Genomic DNA, 16,968 nt, shown 5'->3' on the forward strand with positions numbered 1-16,968 from the left:
CCAACTGAATAGCACGTGGAACAGCAACTGAAAATTGTATTGATAATCTTTGGTCGGTGTTGTCGGCACGGCGGTGAAGCATGTCATTAGAACGGCGCCGTATTCCAGAGGCAGGAGCAATTCATCCCCTATAGACGCCAGACTCCCCATTATAGACGTAGTTTTAGCTTGGCCACTCTCCAAAATATAGGCACGCAGAGCGAGCGCAGGTCAGAAACAAAAAGGTTTTGTATTTTTTTTCAAGTCAGAAATTTTATTGGAAGAGTGAGACGCGGAGATCTCCACCGTGCACGATAAATCCACGCGTTCTTTATTTTTCTTCAACCAATAGAAATAGCGACCAATTGGCAATTGAAATTCTCTTTAGCACTGGTGTAACTAGTCAGTATGAAGTTCATCACCTCGCGCATATTGTTGATCCGGGTGAAGGGGCCGCCAGCCGGTGCGAAACCCAGTCGGTGGCACGGTGGAGCTTGGTCAAAGTCCACGTCGTAAGCAACCAGAGAGAATTTTAGGTTCAGATTAAGCTGCTTCGCGTTACATGCCTGTGAAATAAGAAAAAAAGAGCACGTCAGGTACGGTGAGAAGCTAGCCGTTGTTTCGGTTAAAAACATGAGGCCTGCCGGATATCCGCAGCAGTGCGACAGCGTAAGCTGGAGCAGCCCTCTTTACAAAGTCCGTTCTAAGCTCTCTGAGGGCGCCTACTGCAATAACAGTTGCGAAGTACCCATCACGCATTAAATCATTACATTTTGCGACGTAGCGAAGCACCGGCTACGCGTTTCAATGCACCTGAGTCAACGACGAGACGTTACTACAGCTTAAACTTGACGCCTTACTATGCTAGAACTAACATGCTCAAATTTAGTTTTTTTTTTCGTTCCATGGGACACTGGAATTCGTTGCCTGGTTCTGTTCATTGGCGCCCATCACCCCGTTTTGTAGCCGGCTCCCACGACATGCATCTGTAACACACACTCGTCTATTAGCCAATGGTATTAGCTCTTGAGTTGCCGTGTTTGTTCAATTTTCGTTGATGCTCATCAAACGTCTGTGTACTTTCGGCCTTGTATAACCACATATCTCTACCTGTTAGCGTAATTTTAATTGCCGTCAATTCCGCATGTCCTTGTATACCCACTCCTGCCATAGCGCCCATTGCTCTGCAGTATGAATGAATGAATGAATGAATGAATGAATGAATGAATGAATGAATGAATGAATGAATGAATGAATATGCGCACCTACGTAACTGCACACTTGGTTGGTGTGGCGGATGAAGGTGATGATGAATCACGTATGAGCCTTTTGTAATGAGCGGGAAGCTTTAAACCACCAACTGGTTACGGAATATACATGCTGCGACACCTGGGCCCATTCTGTTCTTCTGACACGCAAATTTATTCGTCGACGCGATTCCTGAAACGTGTCATGAACCCCCTCTCGGACATGGTGATAAAACGCAACCTGCAGATAGCAAATACCGCTATTTTAAAGGCGTTTATTGGACGCTGCAGTGAGGCTTGACCGGTAGCTCAATCGAGGGCTCAATTCACGGACCCCGAGCACGAGTGGAATCCACGAGCCACGCCCGGTAGACACAGAGCACTATGCTCTATCTCAAAATATGGTGGCAGCAGGGTGGAAACTAGGAGATGTAATCAAACCACATGCTTCCGCAGCAAAACATAGTTCTGTTTGTAATTGCGTTATAATTGGGGAAGGTTAAAACAACTGTGTTTGTTTGGCACGTGCTACGTCACGGTAATGCGTGACACGCTAGCCACGATTCGCAAGTACGGCGTCAGCATTTAATTATTATATCGGTAGCCACTGATAATTGTGATGGCATACACACTGGCCGCATCCATACAGACGCGATCGCCCGCTTCGACACGAACTCGCGCTTGCTGCTTGCCCACTGTGCTCACAGCAATAAATAAACGGTGGAATCCTACATCGTTTTGTACCATCGCACGCTGAGGAAAAGTATTAAGTACGCTTTGTCCTTATTATTGAGACCAGATTTTTGTTGAGCCACTCCTGGTTAAGCCTTATCCCCGAGAATTTGAAGACAATTCTTGGAAACACAGCCAAATAGACACGAATACATTGCTGTCGAAGCATGAATGCGCAAATAAAACGCAAACCCCAGCGTCGGTTTAGAACTTATGGGCCACACAGCTCACGACGGTGACTTCATAATTTCAAAACACAAGGAACCAGAGTCAATGGGTGCAATCATGTTGATTTTTGTTTTTCCGATGCTACCGGTTGCTACCATGTGCTCGGCTTACTCGGCCAACGCGTGAGCGCAGAAGCTATGGGGACGCCGAGCTGGCGATGCGGTGCTGATGAATACATCATGAGTGGTGTTCGCTCTTCCTTTTGGCTAAGCAGCCCAGTAGGCGTTAAAATGCTGCAACCAGCTTATGTGATAAACTATAGGTTGCGCTGGAGAAGATGCCCCACTACAGCGTCACTCTTCGCTACGATCGCCGCCGGGGTCGAAAAGGGAGCCACCTAGCGGCCTAGCTGCTCGTCACTATGAGTGGCTAATAGTACGCCTTGAAACTCTCGATGTTGACAATGCCGCGTCCACGACGGCGCATGTCCGTGGACGGTTCAACGGGTTCAATCAGGCAGTTGACGGGTGACGCGCTCGATGACTCGATAGGGACCTTCATACTTGGGCAGTAACTTGGAGGAGAGAGCAGGCGCAGCGGTAGGAACCGACAGCCACAGAAGCGCTCCAGGAAGGAAGGTGGTCGTAGAAGTATTATCGCCGCGAATGCACCTTTGGCCTCTTGGTAGTTGGAAGTAAAGACCCGTACGAGGTCGCAGCAGTCTTCGGCATATCTCACCGTGTCAGATATGCGCGCATAATGAGAACCATTTGGCCGGGACGGTACTGCATCATATTATGATGCAATAAAATTCTCCTTGATTGATTGAAAAAAAAAGTTGTGCCGGTGGTGTGCGACGGGATCCGACCGCACAGTAGGAAATAGGGTAAACGAAAAGATACTTGGGTGAGTTTGTAAGGAGCCATGATGGTTCTCGGAAGCCCCGAAACATACGAGACACACAAGGTACACAAGAAAGGAGAAATAGCGCTCACTTCAAAACTAATTTCGAAAACTATCCATGTTTCATCACACACCAAAAGGCAACAGCAAACACTGATACACATGCGTGCACAACAAACAAACAATAAACAACTGTCGCCTCAAAGATACATTTATGTCAAAAAAGCTACTTTGGCGCATGAGGGTCACAAAACATGGTAGAAAAGCTGTGAAGAACACACAGCTCGCGCCAGGCGCGCATGTTACGGCCAGCGATCTATTCCCAGCACCACCCTCACCGAGGTAAGCCACTTCACTTTATAGTAGGTCAATAAGCTTTAGTTTGAAGCGATGGCTGCTCTTGTTTATTTCTCCATTCTTGTGTGTCCAGTGTGTATTCGGGTTTGTAAGTACCATCAAAGGTGAACTCACAGCCAGTGGTGCTCTGAGTAGCAGTGTGCCATGCACAAATTATCAAGGGCAGAATGGCCACCAAATGTGTGCGGTCGGAGGCAATGTTGATTAAAAGCCCGTCGTCAAGCATGCGGTTGAAGTGCTGCAAGGGCATTAGCTTGAGGGTGGTACGCCGCAGTTGTGCGATGAACGACGTGGCACTTTTTAAGAACAGCTTCGGCTACTCTGTATGAGGAAGACACGGCCGTGGTCACTGAGCAGCTCCTGGGGTGGCCGCTGACATAGGATATTTCGACGAAGGAGAAAAGAGGCAACGCGGCCCGCTGCAGATGCCGAAAGCACAGCAGTATTAGCTTATTGCATTAGGTGGTCAACAGCCACAATTACCCAGCGGTTTCCAGCAGCTGTCACCGGAAGCGGCCCGTACGAATCAATGCCGACGCGTCCAAAGAGCCTGCTAGGACAAGGTAGCAGACCAGCTGGCGAGAGGAGGGGTCAACATTTCTGGTGTTGGCAACTGAGGCAAGAGTGCTCGAGCTTCTGGACGTAGCGATACAGCCCCCGCGTGTAGCACCACTGTTGAAGGTGCTGGTAACTCTGAAAATTTCAAGGGTGTGCACAATTTGGACCGGCGTGGAAACCTGTGCATATTTTGGAGCGCAGGCTGTGAGCTACTACAACCACTGGCGGTCGTCGGAGCTCTAAATGTGTCGGTGGAAGAGATCGTCGCATATAGCCAAATATCGAGCTTGGTCGCGTCGATGGATCAGGGAGCAACTATGAAGGCAATCTAGGGGTAATTGGGCTGCTCGGAGGTGGAGGTGTCAAAGTTGGTATAAATGACAGTAAGCTGAGATACTGAGTGGCAGGCATAGTCGTCAGCCTTGGGAGAGCGCGAGAGGGCGTCGGCGTCCGATTGGTGTCTACTGCGGTGCAGCACGCGCATATCATAGCCTGGTGCTCTGAGTACTGTTGTTGTAAGCGTAGGTTACGAAGGGCAGAATGGTTTCCCAGTTGTCGTGGTATGAGGCGACTGTGTAACTACTCTCGGCTTTGGTAAAGTGTTCGACCTGCATAAGCCATTGCATAATCGGGTAATTGAAAGAGATAGCGCAAAAAAGACACTGACAAAAGAAATGAACGTACACACACTGGCGCTACTAACAACAATGGTTTATTTCTTTCACCTGCCGACCAATATACCACTTTTGCGCACGACAGTCACATGAACACTTTATAAGACCACAAGAACAGGAATGATACAGAACAGGGAAACTTATCTCTACGAGATAGAAAACAGGACTGAAACGGCTAAGACAGGCAATTAACGACCCATGCGCAGAAACTGTAACTCTTTGGCACTAAGAGACAGAGAGGGGTTACTAACACAGGCGTCACCAAAATGATCAATTTGTTCGGCTACAATGATTAGCTTAGTGATATCGGACCGGCTGTTACTGACGACAATAGTTCCATGAAAGTTCGGTTGGCACGCGTAGCCATGGCAGTCAGTACTGTGCCAAAAAGCCATCAGGTGGCAACTTGCCTACTTTACTGCAGTGCTCACTTAGCCGGACATTAAGGCAGCGGCTGGTCTGCCCAATGTAAACGCGGCCACAGGACAGAGGAATGCGGTAAACAACACACGTCACGCACTGCACAAAAGGATTTCTGTGCTTTTTTGAGCATTCCAACGGAACAGACCTGTCTGGGTTGGTCTTTTTGCACAGATTACCGAGTTTGAACGGGGCGGAAAAGAAAACACGGGTGTTAACTCTAGCAGCTATTTTTTTATATTGTGAGAGACCTGATGGATCTACGGCACGACAGCCACATTTCTGACCTCAGGCGAGGAGCGACCATCTGCGCTAGCCTGGCACTGCAAGACTTTAAATTGCTTTAGTAAGCCCTCTGCCACTGACACTATGAGGTGGATCGGGTACCCTGCATCTTTTAAACGTGAGGCTTGCTGCCTGAACCTCACGCCAACCATGTGCGCACAAGACTTATTGAGGGCATTATTGAGACACATTTTTGCAATACCCATTTTGACGAGTTTCTAATGGCTTGAATTAAACGCCAGTAAAGGCTTATTAGCCCTGGGCTCGTAACACCAGCAAATGAGATCGTCTACGAAAGTGATTTTTATGACAAGGAATCTGATTATACCATCTGCAGGCAGCTCAACAGTCACAACCAGGAGACTAAGACAGTTACGTATCAAGGATACAAGGTTATTACACTCATCTTTATAATGACAGGTCGTACACTTAAAAAACACGATCAAATCATCAACGAACCGGAAAATTTTTACATTGCGGTTCCGCGCGTCAAGTTGCGTGGAGAGCTGACGGTCAATTTTAGCTAAAAACAGATCACTTAAAATAGGCGCTAAGCAGGAGCCGATGCATACCCCTGCTTTCTGTGAGAAAGAAACATTTTTTCTTTGGATGAAAGTGGAGTTTAAATAGAAATGGAGCAATTCCAGGAAAGCGCCCACCGAGGTACCGGCTTCGCTAGAAAACTTTACAGAGCCAAAATCGTCAATACATTCTTCAACAGAAAGCAAAAACTTGTTATGGGGCAAGGAATAATAAAGGTCTTTAACGTCAAGGGAGAATGTGTTAAGGCCTTCTTTATCGTGAGTCGCTAAAAATTCTAACACTTGGTTGGAATTCTTGATAAGAAAAGTATCTCGAATTTCGAGCAGTCTAAGCTTATCGAGTAGATACGTAGCAGTTTCCTTCTGCCACGTACCTTTTTCGGATATAACTCGGAATGGCTCATCCATTTTGTGAGTCTTGGCGCTAAAGAAGACATCTAGAAATAATTTGTCGCTTTTCTCAACACTCTTCCGTAGTTTATCAAGGCCTAAGTTATTGCACATTTTCTCTGCTTTAGCCTTCACTTTAGCCAGGGACAGCGCAAAAGTGGTATATTGGTCGGCAGGTGAAAGAAATAAACCATTGTTGTTAGTAGCGCCAGTGTGTGTACGTTTGTTTCTTTCTTTTGTCCGTGTCTTTTTTGCGCTACCTCCTTCAAGTATGACGAACCAACAAGCCCGACTCGCCACCCTACTCGGGTAACCCTAGTTTGTGCTGCGCGAGGACAACGCCGAGCCCAACAGCGCTGGCCCCTCTGTAGGGGCCGTCGGGTCGCAGTGGCGAGGAATTGGGGGAGACATCCGCGAGCGACAGAGATTCGTCAGCACCTCATCCAACTCTATTGACCACGCGGTGCGGGGCACATTGGTGCCTAGGAACTTCGTCCAGGCTGACATTATCGTGGCGAAACTAATTATGACGCGTCGGAAGTACGAACACAGTCGAATTAAACTGCGTAATTCTATGATAGACATTGGTTTAGGGACACAAGCAACTGCCAGGAGTTTGGAAGGGTCGGTGAGAATTCCATCCTTGGATACGACGTCCACAAGTATGGTGAGTTGCCGTGAAGCAGGTCGGCTCCTTAATCTTAGTTTGAGGCCAGCGTTTGATAAGCACGTCAAAACATGTTGGAGTCGTTTGAGGCACGTGGTGAAGTCGGAAACAAAAACAACGACGTGGTCACGACAGCAACACACACGTGCGTCACTTCAAGCCTCGCAAGACTGTGTACATCATAGACGCTAAGGGGTGAGCATGCTGAGCACTGGCTGTGCGGAGAGTCAGTGCGGAAAAGGGTGTCATGACTTTGCGAAGTAGGCGGCAAAATTTGGCGTCCATAACACACACGGCGTCCATAGTATGTACACTATGAATGTCTCACCCAAATATTGCAGTCATGAGCGACAAAAAAATGGGTTGTGGAGTAGGAACTTGCCATTTCCTCTGGCGCCCTCTTTTTACACTGAGGCCTGTGCTCACTCTCTCCGGAGATGCCGCGCATACTGTTTGATGTCGAACAGCACGTGACATGCTATTGGCCAATAGTCGACATGAATTAAAAGTGGCGTTTGGATCGACTGCGCTTCTCGCCACGTGGTGCCGACACGTGCCGATGCCGCACTGCATAGTCTGCTAACGTTACACAGTTAGCTACACTAGCACGCATGAATCATAATGGGAGAGCGCGGTCGCGCTCCATCACTCGCGCTCAATGTGATGGCGCGCTCACTTCTTTGCCCATGCCACCCTCCCTGTGTAGCGTCCTGCGCGCTTCTGGGGAGGGAGGGGGGAGGAGAAGGCGCTTCAAGCGTACGACAAATCCATGTAACTCCGCCAGTCCTTGACGGATCTGAGAAATTTTTTTGCGGCAATCGACTGGTGAGGCAATACACAACGATAATTGTGCCATTAAATGATAGCCTGATGAATTGGCCAGCACCAATTAACGGCTAAAGCCTTAAATGTCTCTGATTCAAGGTTATGGTGTACAAAATATGGTACTGCAAAGGCCATGTTCTCTTAGGAAATATGCTGCTATCTTTTTTTTTGTTAGACCATTTCAATTAGTTTCCATCGCATTCATCGCTTCGCCATCGCGTAGACTCTGACATCCTTTGAAAATGCCCTTAAATCAACTCCTACATTTTTTTAAACATTTAAAGTAAGCACGCATATCAAGTTCGGGATTCCTTCACGATCAACAATGCCGAATGTGGCAGCGCTACGAGCAGCGGCAGTGCCACACACAAAACAGTCCCTTGCTCCTCTTGGGGCCTTTGGGTTTCCCAAGCGTTGATCATAACGTCACCACACGCATCTGGTCATGTCAGCAGCGGCAAGGACCTACTTGTCAGCAGCACATACACGCCCCCTCACACACCACCTAGAACTGTGCTGACGCTGCCCGCTTTTCCTCCTCCCACGGAGACGAGGAGGAGAGGCAAGCCCACAAGCGGAGCGTGACGAAGGAAATAGCGAAACGATGGAGCATCGCGCTTCGATCATCAAACTCTAACTTCGCTAATAGGGCACAATTTCAAAACATTATTCGTGGCTACGTGTTCGTTGTAGAGTCGTGCACAACTGCAGCACCACAACTAAATTTCGACGCCTCGGGGGCGTAGAAGCCCTCGAAGAGGCATTAACACTCCTCTTAAAACGAAGCGCCATGAGCTTGAGGCAATAAAATTCATAGCAATTTTTAAGGGGATTCGCCAAGGCAGCCGTTTCTCACAAAAAAGTTTCATATCTTACTTTTAAATGAATTACCTCTTTAGACGCCGTGTCCACATATGTGGAGAATACATGTTCTTGCCACTTTTTTTCGACTAGAGCCAAAGACCGAGCAAGATTCCTGGATGAATTGAGCCTCATTCACTGTCAATATGTCATCAACTGCCTTCAGTGTGCTGCGTAAGCCTTGAGTCGGTAATTTCGGGGGAGGCACCATATTAGAGAGTTCATCCACGCATCGCGTTCCAGGCCTACTTTCAAGAGTATGAATTTTGTTGTGACAAAAATGAATACTACCAAAACAAAATGGCGCCTGCATTTCGAAACGGAGATCTGATTCTTTTTACGCGAAAATGAAACATGACTCGTTTGAAAAGCGATTTATTTTCGTTTACATTGTCGTTACGATTATTATTTAATGATGTAATAAAAGCATATTACTTCGTCGTTTTCTTTCCTCAAATTTATTATCGAGTGCACTGGAGTAATTTTGAGAACATTCAAAACGGAATCGTGAACAGAGCATGTTCTTGCAATCCCTGTTCTACGATCTCGCATCACTTCCTGCCTCCACCTTGCTCTCAACTTTTACTAATTGCTTGTCAAGGTATGACATAGTTGCAGACAGTGCGCGGTATGTTCATGTTCCAAGGGTGTAAAAGAAATCAACCCGCCGCGGCTGGTCTAGTTGTTATGGTGCTCCAGTGCTTACCGGAAAGTCGCGGGATCGAATCCCGGCCGCGCCGTCTGCATTTTGACAGCGGTGAAATGCTAGCGGCCGGTGTTCTTAGATTTAGGTCACGTTAAAGAACACTGAATGGTCAAAATCTCCAGAGCTGTCAACTAAGGCGTCTCTCATAATCATTGTTATTTTGGAACGTAAAACACGAGAAATTAAATATTCGGCTGATTCCACGCGTTGTCGGAATTGGTTTCATGCGAAGTAGTCAGCGAGTACTTGTATGCTGTATTTTTGGCTTTGAGCCAAGCGTTACGAGGTGGATAGATGGGTTTTTGTAAGTGTATTACTGTGTACCCATCGTGGGCTTACCAGGCCCGTCGACAACACTGGCGTCTAAAGGGTAACTTATGGTGCGACGTAACGTCACCACTCACGTTAGAGTACATACGTGACTATTTTCGAAACTAAGTGCACCTTATGGAGGAATCATGTGAATATCATACATAAATTTTGCTAATGTATTCCACCTTGTAAAATTAGATAATCAGCTCCACAACCACATTTGACGTTGCACCGCCATTACGCCTGCATAGACTGTTCTTCCAAACCACTTTCCAGATTGGCGTGGCCCTGTGGTAGTATAGCTGACTGCCAGGCAGAATGCTTAGGTTCGATTCCTGCTGGGTTCCTAATTTTTGTTCTTTGCATTCGTGGACACAACGCTGCCGATGTCGGTTTTTCCTAATGTTCACGTATTAAATTACCAACGTCTGTTCTCGCCGTTCCTGGTTAGAAATAAACTGTCAATCACTTGTTGCGCGTACCCGTACACCGCGGCCAGTGGTAAACGGGTATGTGCCACACGTGTCTGGAAGAAAGGGTTTGAATATGTACGCGACTGGCTTTTCACGTTATTCATGTCATGACTCGACAGTCATATTCGTCAAAACCTCTTACCCTTCCCATGCCGACTTTGGTTTATACGAAGTTAAGGAGGCGATCATGAGAGCACCCAGGCGTAGGCGGCTAGACAGATAGATACGTAGATAGGAACGCTGAAAGTGCCGAAGATTCGCTAAGAAATGCTTCGCGTTTAACAATTATTGTGAGACCCATCAGATAAAGGCAACCTTGTGTACTCACCAGTTGCGCTATGGTTGCCTCGGTCAAGTAGGTAATTGTCTTCTTCTCGCCCATGTTGTAGGCTAGCAGAGGCAGTGACCCGTTCGAAATCCAGCCACTTTGCGTGCACAGCTGTAAAAGTAAATAACCCATTATCCCAACGCATACAGAGACAAACACGTTATTGCGAATGCATTCAGGAGGACGGAGATTCGGGCAGGTTGGAAGAAGTATTTCGCGCACCTACATTTGACGACCAATACATGTTGCGAAAGATCGCATACTGACAAAGTGTCACGTGGTCGTGACAGTGAATTAGGCAGAACACAAATTGGTAGAGATAAAACTCCTTATGGACCTCGAGGTCGAACAGAGTCGGTGCCTAGCGGCGAGCGGAGGAAACCCCTGAATAGTGGATCCCGGTGGCCCGCCGCCTCCCCAGCAGCAATGTGTGCTGTGTCTGTTGTTCGATAGTTCACGATGGCAGTTGACGGGGACGATTATTTCGACATTGAGTAACCTGATTCTTTCCTTTTTGTAAAGGAAGGTGATAAAGTCAGGCGCTTTTTTTGAGTAGCGATGCGAAAAGCATTTGCTTAATGTGACTGCACCACGCTCGCTTGTTGCTTTTCAGGTGCTGCGAGACTAACATTTGTATTTCCGTGTCAGAATACCCTTGCCTCTGAGCACAATTTTGATCGACGTTGGGGACTGTCACACATTTATCGTCGATGGGGGCAAAGTTGTTGCAGCGGGCCACATCACATGAATTCAGTGTCTTCTCTTCGACGTGCTGCTCTGACGATGCCGCGCCCTTTATCGCGTTCGTGCTCCAGCCTTCCGCGCTTAGCAAAGACCCAGAAAAAGTCTGCGTCAAGTTTTCAGACGGGAAAACAATACCGGAATTAAACTGCTCATGCCCTGCAGGATGGTAATAAGACCTCAAGTCGCTTGCAGATGGTTGGTCGCGGCGCGTACCGCAATTTGTTGTATCGCAGCTTGCGAGGCAGCTTCTGCTAATAAAATAAACGCTACAGTAACTTCAACATTGGTACTATATAGACCTCAATAATTTCTGGAAGATCCATTTAAAAGGTTCAGAGAGCAGATACGTGAGCATGAGCAGAGGCGATAAGCTCGCCCGCGAATGTTCATTCATCGCTTACATGGTCCGTCCGTTTTGAGCTCGCGGGACTTTTTTTTTTAACTCTGCGCGAGATCAAGCACAGACTGGACGAGTTTCGGCTCTCATATTTATACTTAGGATACGCGTAGTTGAGTAGGCGTGATGGAAAAGGCGTGAACTACTACACAGTAAGCAAGGTCTGGGTACGGGCTAGTTGGTATTCCATTTTAAATTGTGATCACAGCGCAAAGTAAGACACGAGACAGAGAGCAACGAAGACGAGCGCTGACTTCCAACTAAAATTTTATTGTGAATAATTTTATTGTGAAGTTGGAAGTCAGCGCTCGTCTTCGTTGCCCTCTGTCTCGTGTCCTACTTTGCGCTGTGATCACAATTTAAAATGTGTAATAAGGTTCGGTGACGCTCGTTTAAAAGGACTTGCAGCTCGCGCGAACTTTGCAATCACTGCGAAGGTGGCGCACAAAGAATTTGGATCGAATCGCATATTTGGAGGCTCGATTCATTTACTTGCGGAAGTACGCAAAAGAGTAAGCAAATCATGACCGGCAGCCCTGGCCAAGATGCCACGATCTTTCGCGGACTGCAACAGTGCTCACGCACGTATAGTGCACAGAAAGTACGCATGCAAGAAGCATGAATGCACAGATTACAGACTAAGAGATAAACGTGTTAGCATCAACACTTTCGTCAGCCAAACCCCGTGATAGAAGCGCCTGCTGTGTACCATCGCCGTTACGACACCTGAGAAGCCAACTCTCGGCGATGTTGGGCGTCGCCGGGTTAGGAATGAAAGCTTATCTCTGGCTCTGTGCAAGTTGCGCGGCATTGCGGCACCGAATAATAACTCCCCTGGAAACAGAAACACTTTGGACAGCTACGGAGCGCAGAATGACGATATAGAAACAGAAGCCGCGTATACACCTATACACTTTGACAAACTGTACGGACGACGTATCCCCATTACCGCAGCGATGGTGCTGCGACCTATGGGCACCGTGCATACGTTAGGAGCCGCCACAGTCGCGCGCTGCCTTCAGCGCCAAAGCGGCCACGGCAGCAGATTTGGCGGGATAAGGGAGCAGACGACGCAGGCGGTGGCAAGCCACTGCGCCGTGCTTTGGTGCTTCGCTTGAGGCGTTTTCTTTCCCGTTTGCTTTCAAAAGACGTCAAATTATTAGCAGCTATCAGAGAACGTAGCGTTAGCGCGTGCGCTTCTTTTCGCCAGACCTCGTGTACCCTCAGGCGAACGCGGCAACATAAGATGCATGAGTGGGGGAAGACAACGGAGGTGACGGGCCCGTTGAGCGAAACTGCGCACGTGTAACGCGGGCCGCCTCGCTCACTAAACAGTCACAGCTTATCGCCTTCGGGCTAACGCGGCAGCGAACTCAGCGGTAGCTTGAAACTCGCGATACCAGCAATTGCACTGTCATGGCCGCTGAATGAAAAAAAAAAAATACTTTTCCATCGAACGGCCATGGCACTGCATTTGCTGCGCCGACTTCTCTAAATGGAAACTGGTAAAAACGCGTGCCCGGAAAATTCCTGTAGGTGTTATTGCACCTAACAACGCAGCAATTATTCCTGGAGTTCAGCATTCCTACGATTAGCGCAACCGACACAAAACGAACTCCCCGCGAAAATAGCTCGCGCCGTCGCAGCGGGAGCGTGGAGCGAGCAGGGGTGCAATCGCGGAGCGATGCTTGGCTTACGCTATATTGTTCTTATTGTCCACCACATGCGGCTGACTGATCGCGTTGATAACGCGGACGGACCGTCGCTCTGGTCACTGGCCAAGCGCGAAAAGCACGAAAAGTATAGTCGTCGTAAAAGGCATAGTTCCTCGATTTCACCTCATTGCGAGCATCCCGCCAAATCTGCGCTTCTTGCCGCTAGGGATGGCTTCGCTCAGGCAGCGGAGTTACGTCTGCACGGAGCCTATAGGTCGATCTCGCGGGCAATAGGGCGAACCCGTGCCCAGGAAGTGAAAAGTGAAAGTGGAAGGAATACGCTCTGTACACTGATAGCTGCGATCACATCATTCGGCCGTCGGTAATCTGATCATCGGCGGTACGCGTCGTCTTCTAGACATCAGTGGTCGAACGTTCCAGCGTCATCGCTGGGGCTCGCGTGAGCTCCCGAATAAACTTCACCGCTGGTGTCCTGCGCGTAATTTAAGCATCACAATATGAAACAATCGCGAAGCTTCGTAAACAATGGGGCGCGACCTGCGCCGAGAGGTGGTAACAGTTCTGTGGGCGAAGCCCGTAAACATCAAGAATTATCAATAAGGACCCACAAGGTTGATACGTATATCAGTAAGCGAACGAGCGCGGATCATCCGCATGCTCAGTATGTATCAGTGGCACCGTAAAAACACTGCCTCATTCAGAGTTGTGTTACAACCTTTCCTACATCGCCCTCCTGTCATACAGCTGGAACCTACATATAGTGAAATATAAAGGAAGGCGGGTTACACAAATCTAGCCTAACTGGTGGTCTGTCCGAATGGGCGCGCATGGCGCCATTGGCTTGACCATTGTAATACCATATAGGAGATGTCAGTGATATGGCTCAGCATACGGCGTGAACTAATTGCAGCGCATGGACACTTCTCATTATTTAATTCACATTTCATCGTTAAATTGGTCATTAGAGGAGTACTGGAAATCAGGGGTAGTAAAATGCATTGCTCTGGCACTGTCAATACAGGGAATCAACACTTCTTCCTAGCCTTCACTAACCTTCCCACAGGCGCTGTCTCCTCCTCGCCAGTTATTTGTTCATAAAACGTGTGGATAATGTCAACACGAAGCGTTCAGCCTATAATGATTTCGCGATTTTAGGCTACGCGCTGTTATAACCGCTTGCGTAATCTAAAACGTTCAAAACGATGCGAGGTACGTCGGTCGCGCGTGATAGCCATACGAGACAAAACAAAACGGCCGTGAGACTGCGTGGCTAAGCAGGGTATTAGAAAATTCATATCTGATGTCTTGCGTGTATGGACCAATCGAGACCATAGTTTAATGACGCCACTTGGACTGCTGCCGTCACAAATTGTGCCGACAGGACGGGAAACTACGGAAATAATGCGGTTGTTTTCTACATTTTCAGAGGCTCTTTAAGAGCCCTTTAATGCGAATAAAACGATCAACATTCGGCTGTGCTATGGCATAACGTAATATATATGGACGAATGTACACAGAAGATGTTTCAGCCAAAGCGGAGTCACAAATTTGATGCGATGTATAGATGGATAGTAGAGTGTTTCTATTACACAGTCTTTAAAATCTGGCGCGAATGCATTATACTATTAACTTACGCGTGCATGAAATTAGCGTACGGCGGGGCTTGAACACCATGGTTGTTTGCATCGAATAAACCGCAGACATGGAGTTAATTGGCCCGAGTAAACAGACGAGGCGTCATAGAGGGTAATTATTTTTTTTTCACTAAAAACCTTGGCTGAGAAGGAAGGCGTGCAATAGACAATAAACATTTCAGGCTGCAAGAACCCCGGTTTGGAAAGTACCGTGATATTCATTTTAGGAACACGTATGGCGGCCAGTCACGCAATTTAACTTCGGGGTTCTTTATTTCTTGCAAACAAAGATGCGAAGCTTTCTAGCTTGCGTTTTAATGAAAGCACTAGAAAACTAAGCATAGAGAAGGACATTACTTGCTGTCTTTTCAGTAATTATGATATAAATGCGACGAAAAATAAAGCTGACGAAAAGACACCTTGCCGCCGGTGGCGACCGAACCTTCAGATGACGTGTCCGATGCTCGACTAATTGGGCTACGCCGGCTCTCATCCTCCCGCGCACTTGATTGGGTATTTCTGTGCAAGTATCAGACAGCGGCGCCCAATGGGAAGGGCATCGGATGCATTATCCGGCAGCTGTAAGTTCGGTACCCACAGGCTGCAAGTTTCGTTTTGTCCACTCCAAGTTCTTTGCTATTGTATCACAGTTACTAGTTAAAGAGTACAATTACTGTCACCTATACCTTCAATTTCTTCATTGCATTTTGTTTTCGTGACCAGGATTTGGGGATATGCGCACGTAGCGCCATCTCTCGTCGGTGACACGGGTGGCTTGCCGTAACTGAATGGGAAATAGGCGAAAAGATCATATCTGAGGAAAAAAGCTAGTTACCAAAAACGACTCCCCGTTGTATGCAGCAGAGACAGATTGGAACATTCTGGTAAAATTACAGTGGAACAGTACAAGCGGCGTGGCTTTCCCGAGTGTCTAATATTTCACAATGGGGTTCCATGTGTTTCTAATGGGCGGTGTTCAATTGTCCTGCGAAGGCACACACTTTATAGCGCGATACTGCAATTTTACCAAAATGTTCCGGTGGGTCTCTGCTGCACATAACCGGCAGCCGTTTTTGGTAACTAGCTTTTTTTTGTGAGATATGATTTTTTTGCGCCTATTTCCCATTCAGTTATGGCAGGACGCCGTTTCTGCAGACGAAAGATGACTCCACGTACAGATGTCCCCAGCTCCTGGGAATGCGCTAGATTGTGTATAAAAAAGAAAGCGAGCTCTTTTTCCATTCCCCTTCTTTCGTCCAGGCTACACTGAGCATTTCACCAGTACTTGCTTCCAAAACACAAGACAAGAAACAGTTGTTCCGAAAAGCAATAGCAACATTAGATTCTACATTTCCGCAACGAATGTCAAAAGTATATTTCCGCTGTAAATGGTGTTTTGTGATTTATTAAAATTTATTATAGAGAAGTGCAGCTTTCCTCACCACTTTCGGGTCCTCGTAGAATGGTTCCCGATGTCTCGTACACGGCTTAAACAACTGAAACTCGTCCGTCTTCGGTGCAGAAGGATCAGCGAACATGGGGGTGTAGTACACTCCTTTAAGACTAAACGACATTGCAAGAGGAATCGAGAGGCCCGTCTTGTCCACTTCATGAAGTAGTGCCATGCTTTCGTTCTGTGAATGTGCGCGAAAGAGAGAGTGAGGCCTTGCAATTGGTTGGCGCATTTCCGCGCAATCAGACTCCGTCTAAAATTGTAAAACGCTCGTGAACCAGCCGTCGTCATCAATGAACACTGACTAGGAGCAATATCGTTCGCAGCAATAACCTTGAATGCGAGAACAGGGTAACTTCATTGCACGTTGTCGAAATATGACGCAAATGTGAAAGGAAATGTAAGCAGTGTTGTTTGACACGCCCCCCCCCCCCTTCCCGAAAGCTTTCTGCTCCCAACATGGTTTTGCGCCACCTCCGCGATCGCAGGCATTGGAAGCTTTCTGCACGCTGCTCCGGTGTCAGCCCACATTGATGACGCGACGATATTATGTGATGACGTCATCATGTGACCACGCTATGTGACACTATAGTGCCGTCGTTACGTGACGCCATTTCATGATTTTGTTTTTCATCAC

General features: G+C 47.6%; 1 protein-coding gene across 1 annotated transcript; it reads right to left on the reverse strand.

Moving 5' to 3' along the window:
* Positions 1 to 253: 253 nt before the first annotated feature.
* On the reverse strand, positions 254 to 16,506 carry LOC125759592 (uncharacterized). Its single transcript, XM_049418591.1, has 3 exons — positions 16,321 to 16,506; positions 10,428 to 10,538; positions 254 to 545 (listed from the first exon to the last, which is right to left on the reverse strand). The coding sequence occupies exons 1-3, from the start codon at positions 16,501 to 16,503 to the stop codon at positions 321 to 323; spliced, it is 519 nt and encodes a 172-aa protein (XP_049274548.1). The 5' UTR covers positions 16,504 to 16,506; the 3' UTR covers positions 254 to 320.
* Positions 16,507 to 16,968: the final 462 nt, after the last annotated feature.

This window comes from Rhipicephalus sanguineus, chromosome 8, assembly GCF_013339695.2.
Source record: "Rhipicephalus sanguineus isolate Rsan-2018 chromosome 8, BIME_Rsan_1.4, whole genome shotgun sequence".
Lineage (NCBI taxonomy): Eukaryota > Metazoa > Arthropoda > Arachnida > Ixodida > Ixodidae > Rhipicephalus > Rhipicephalus sanguineus.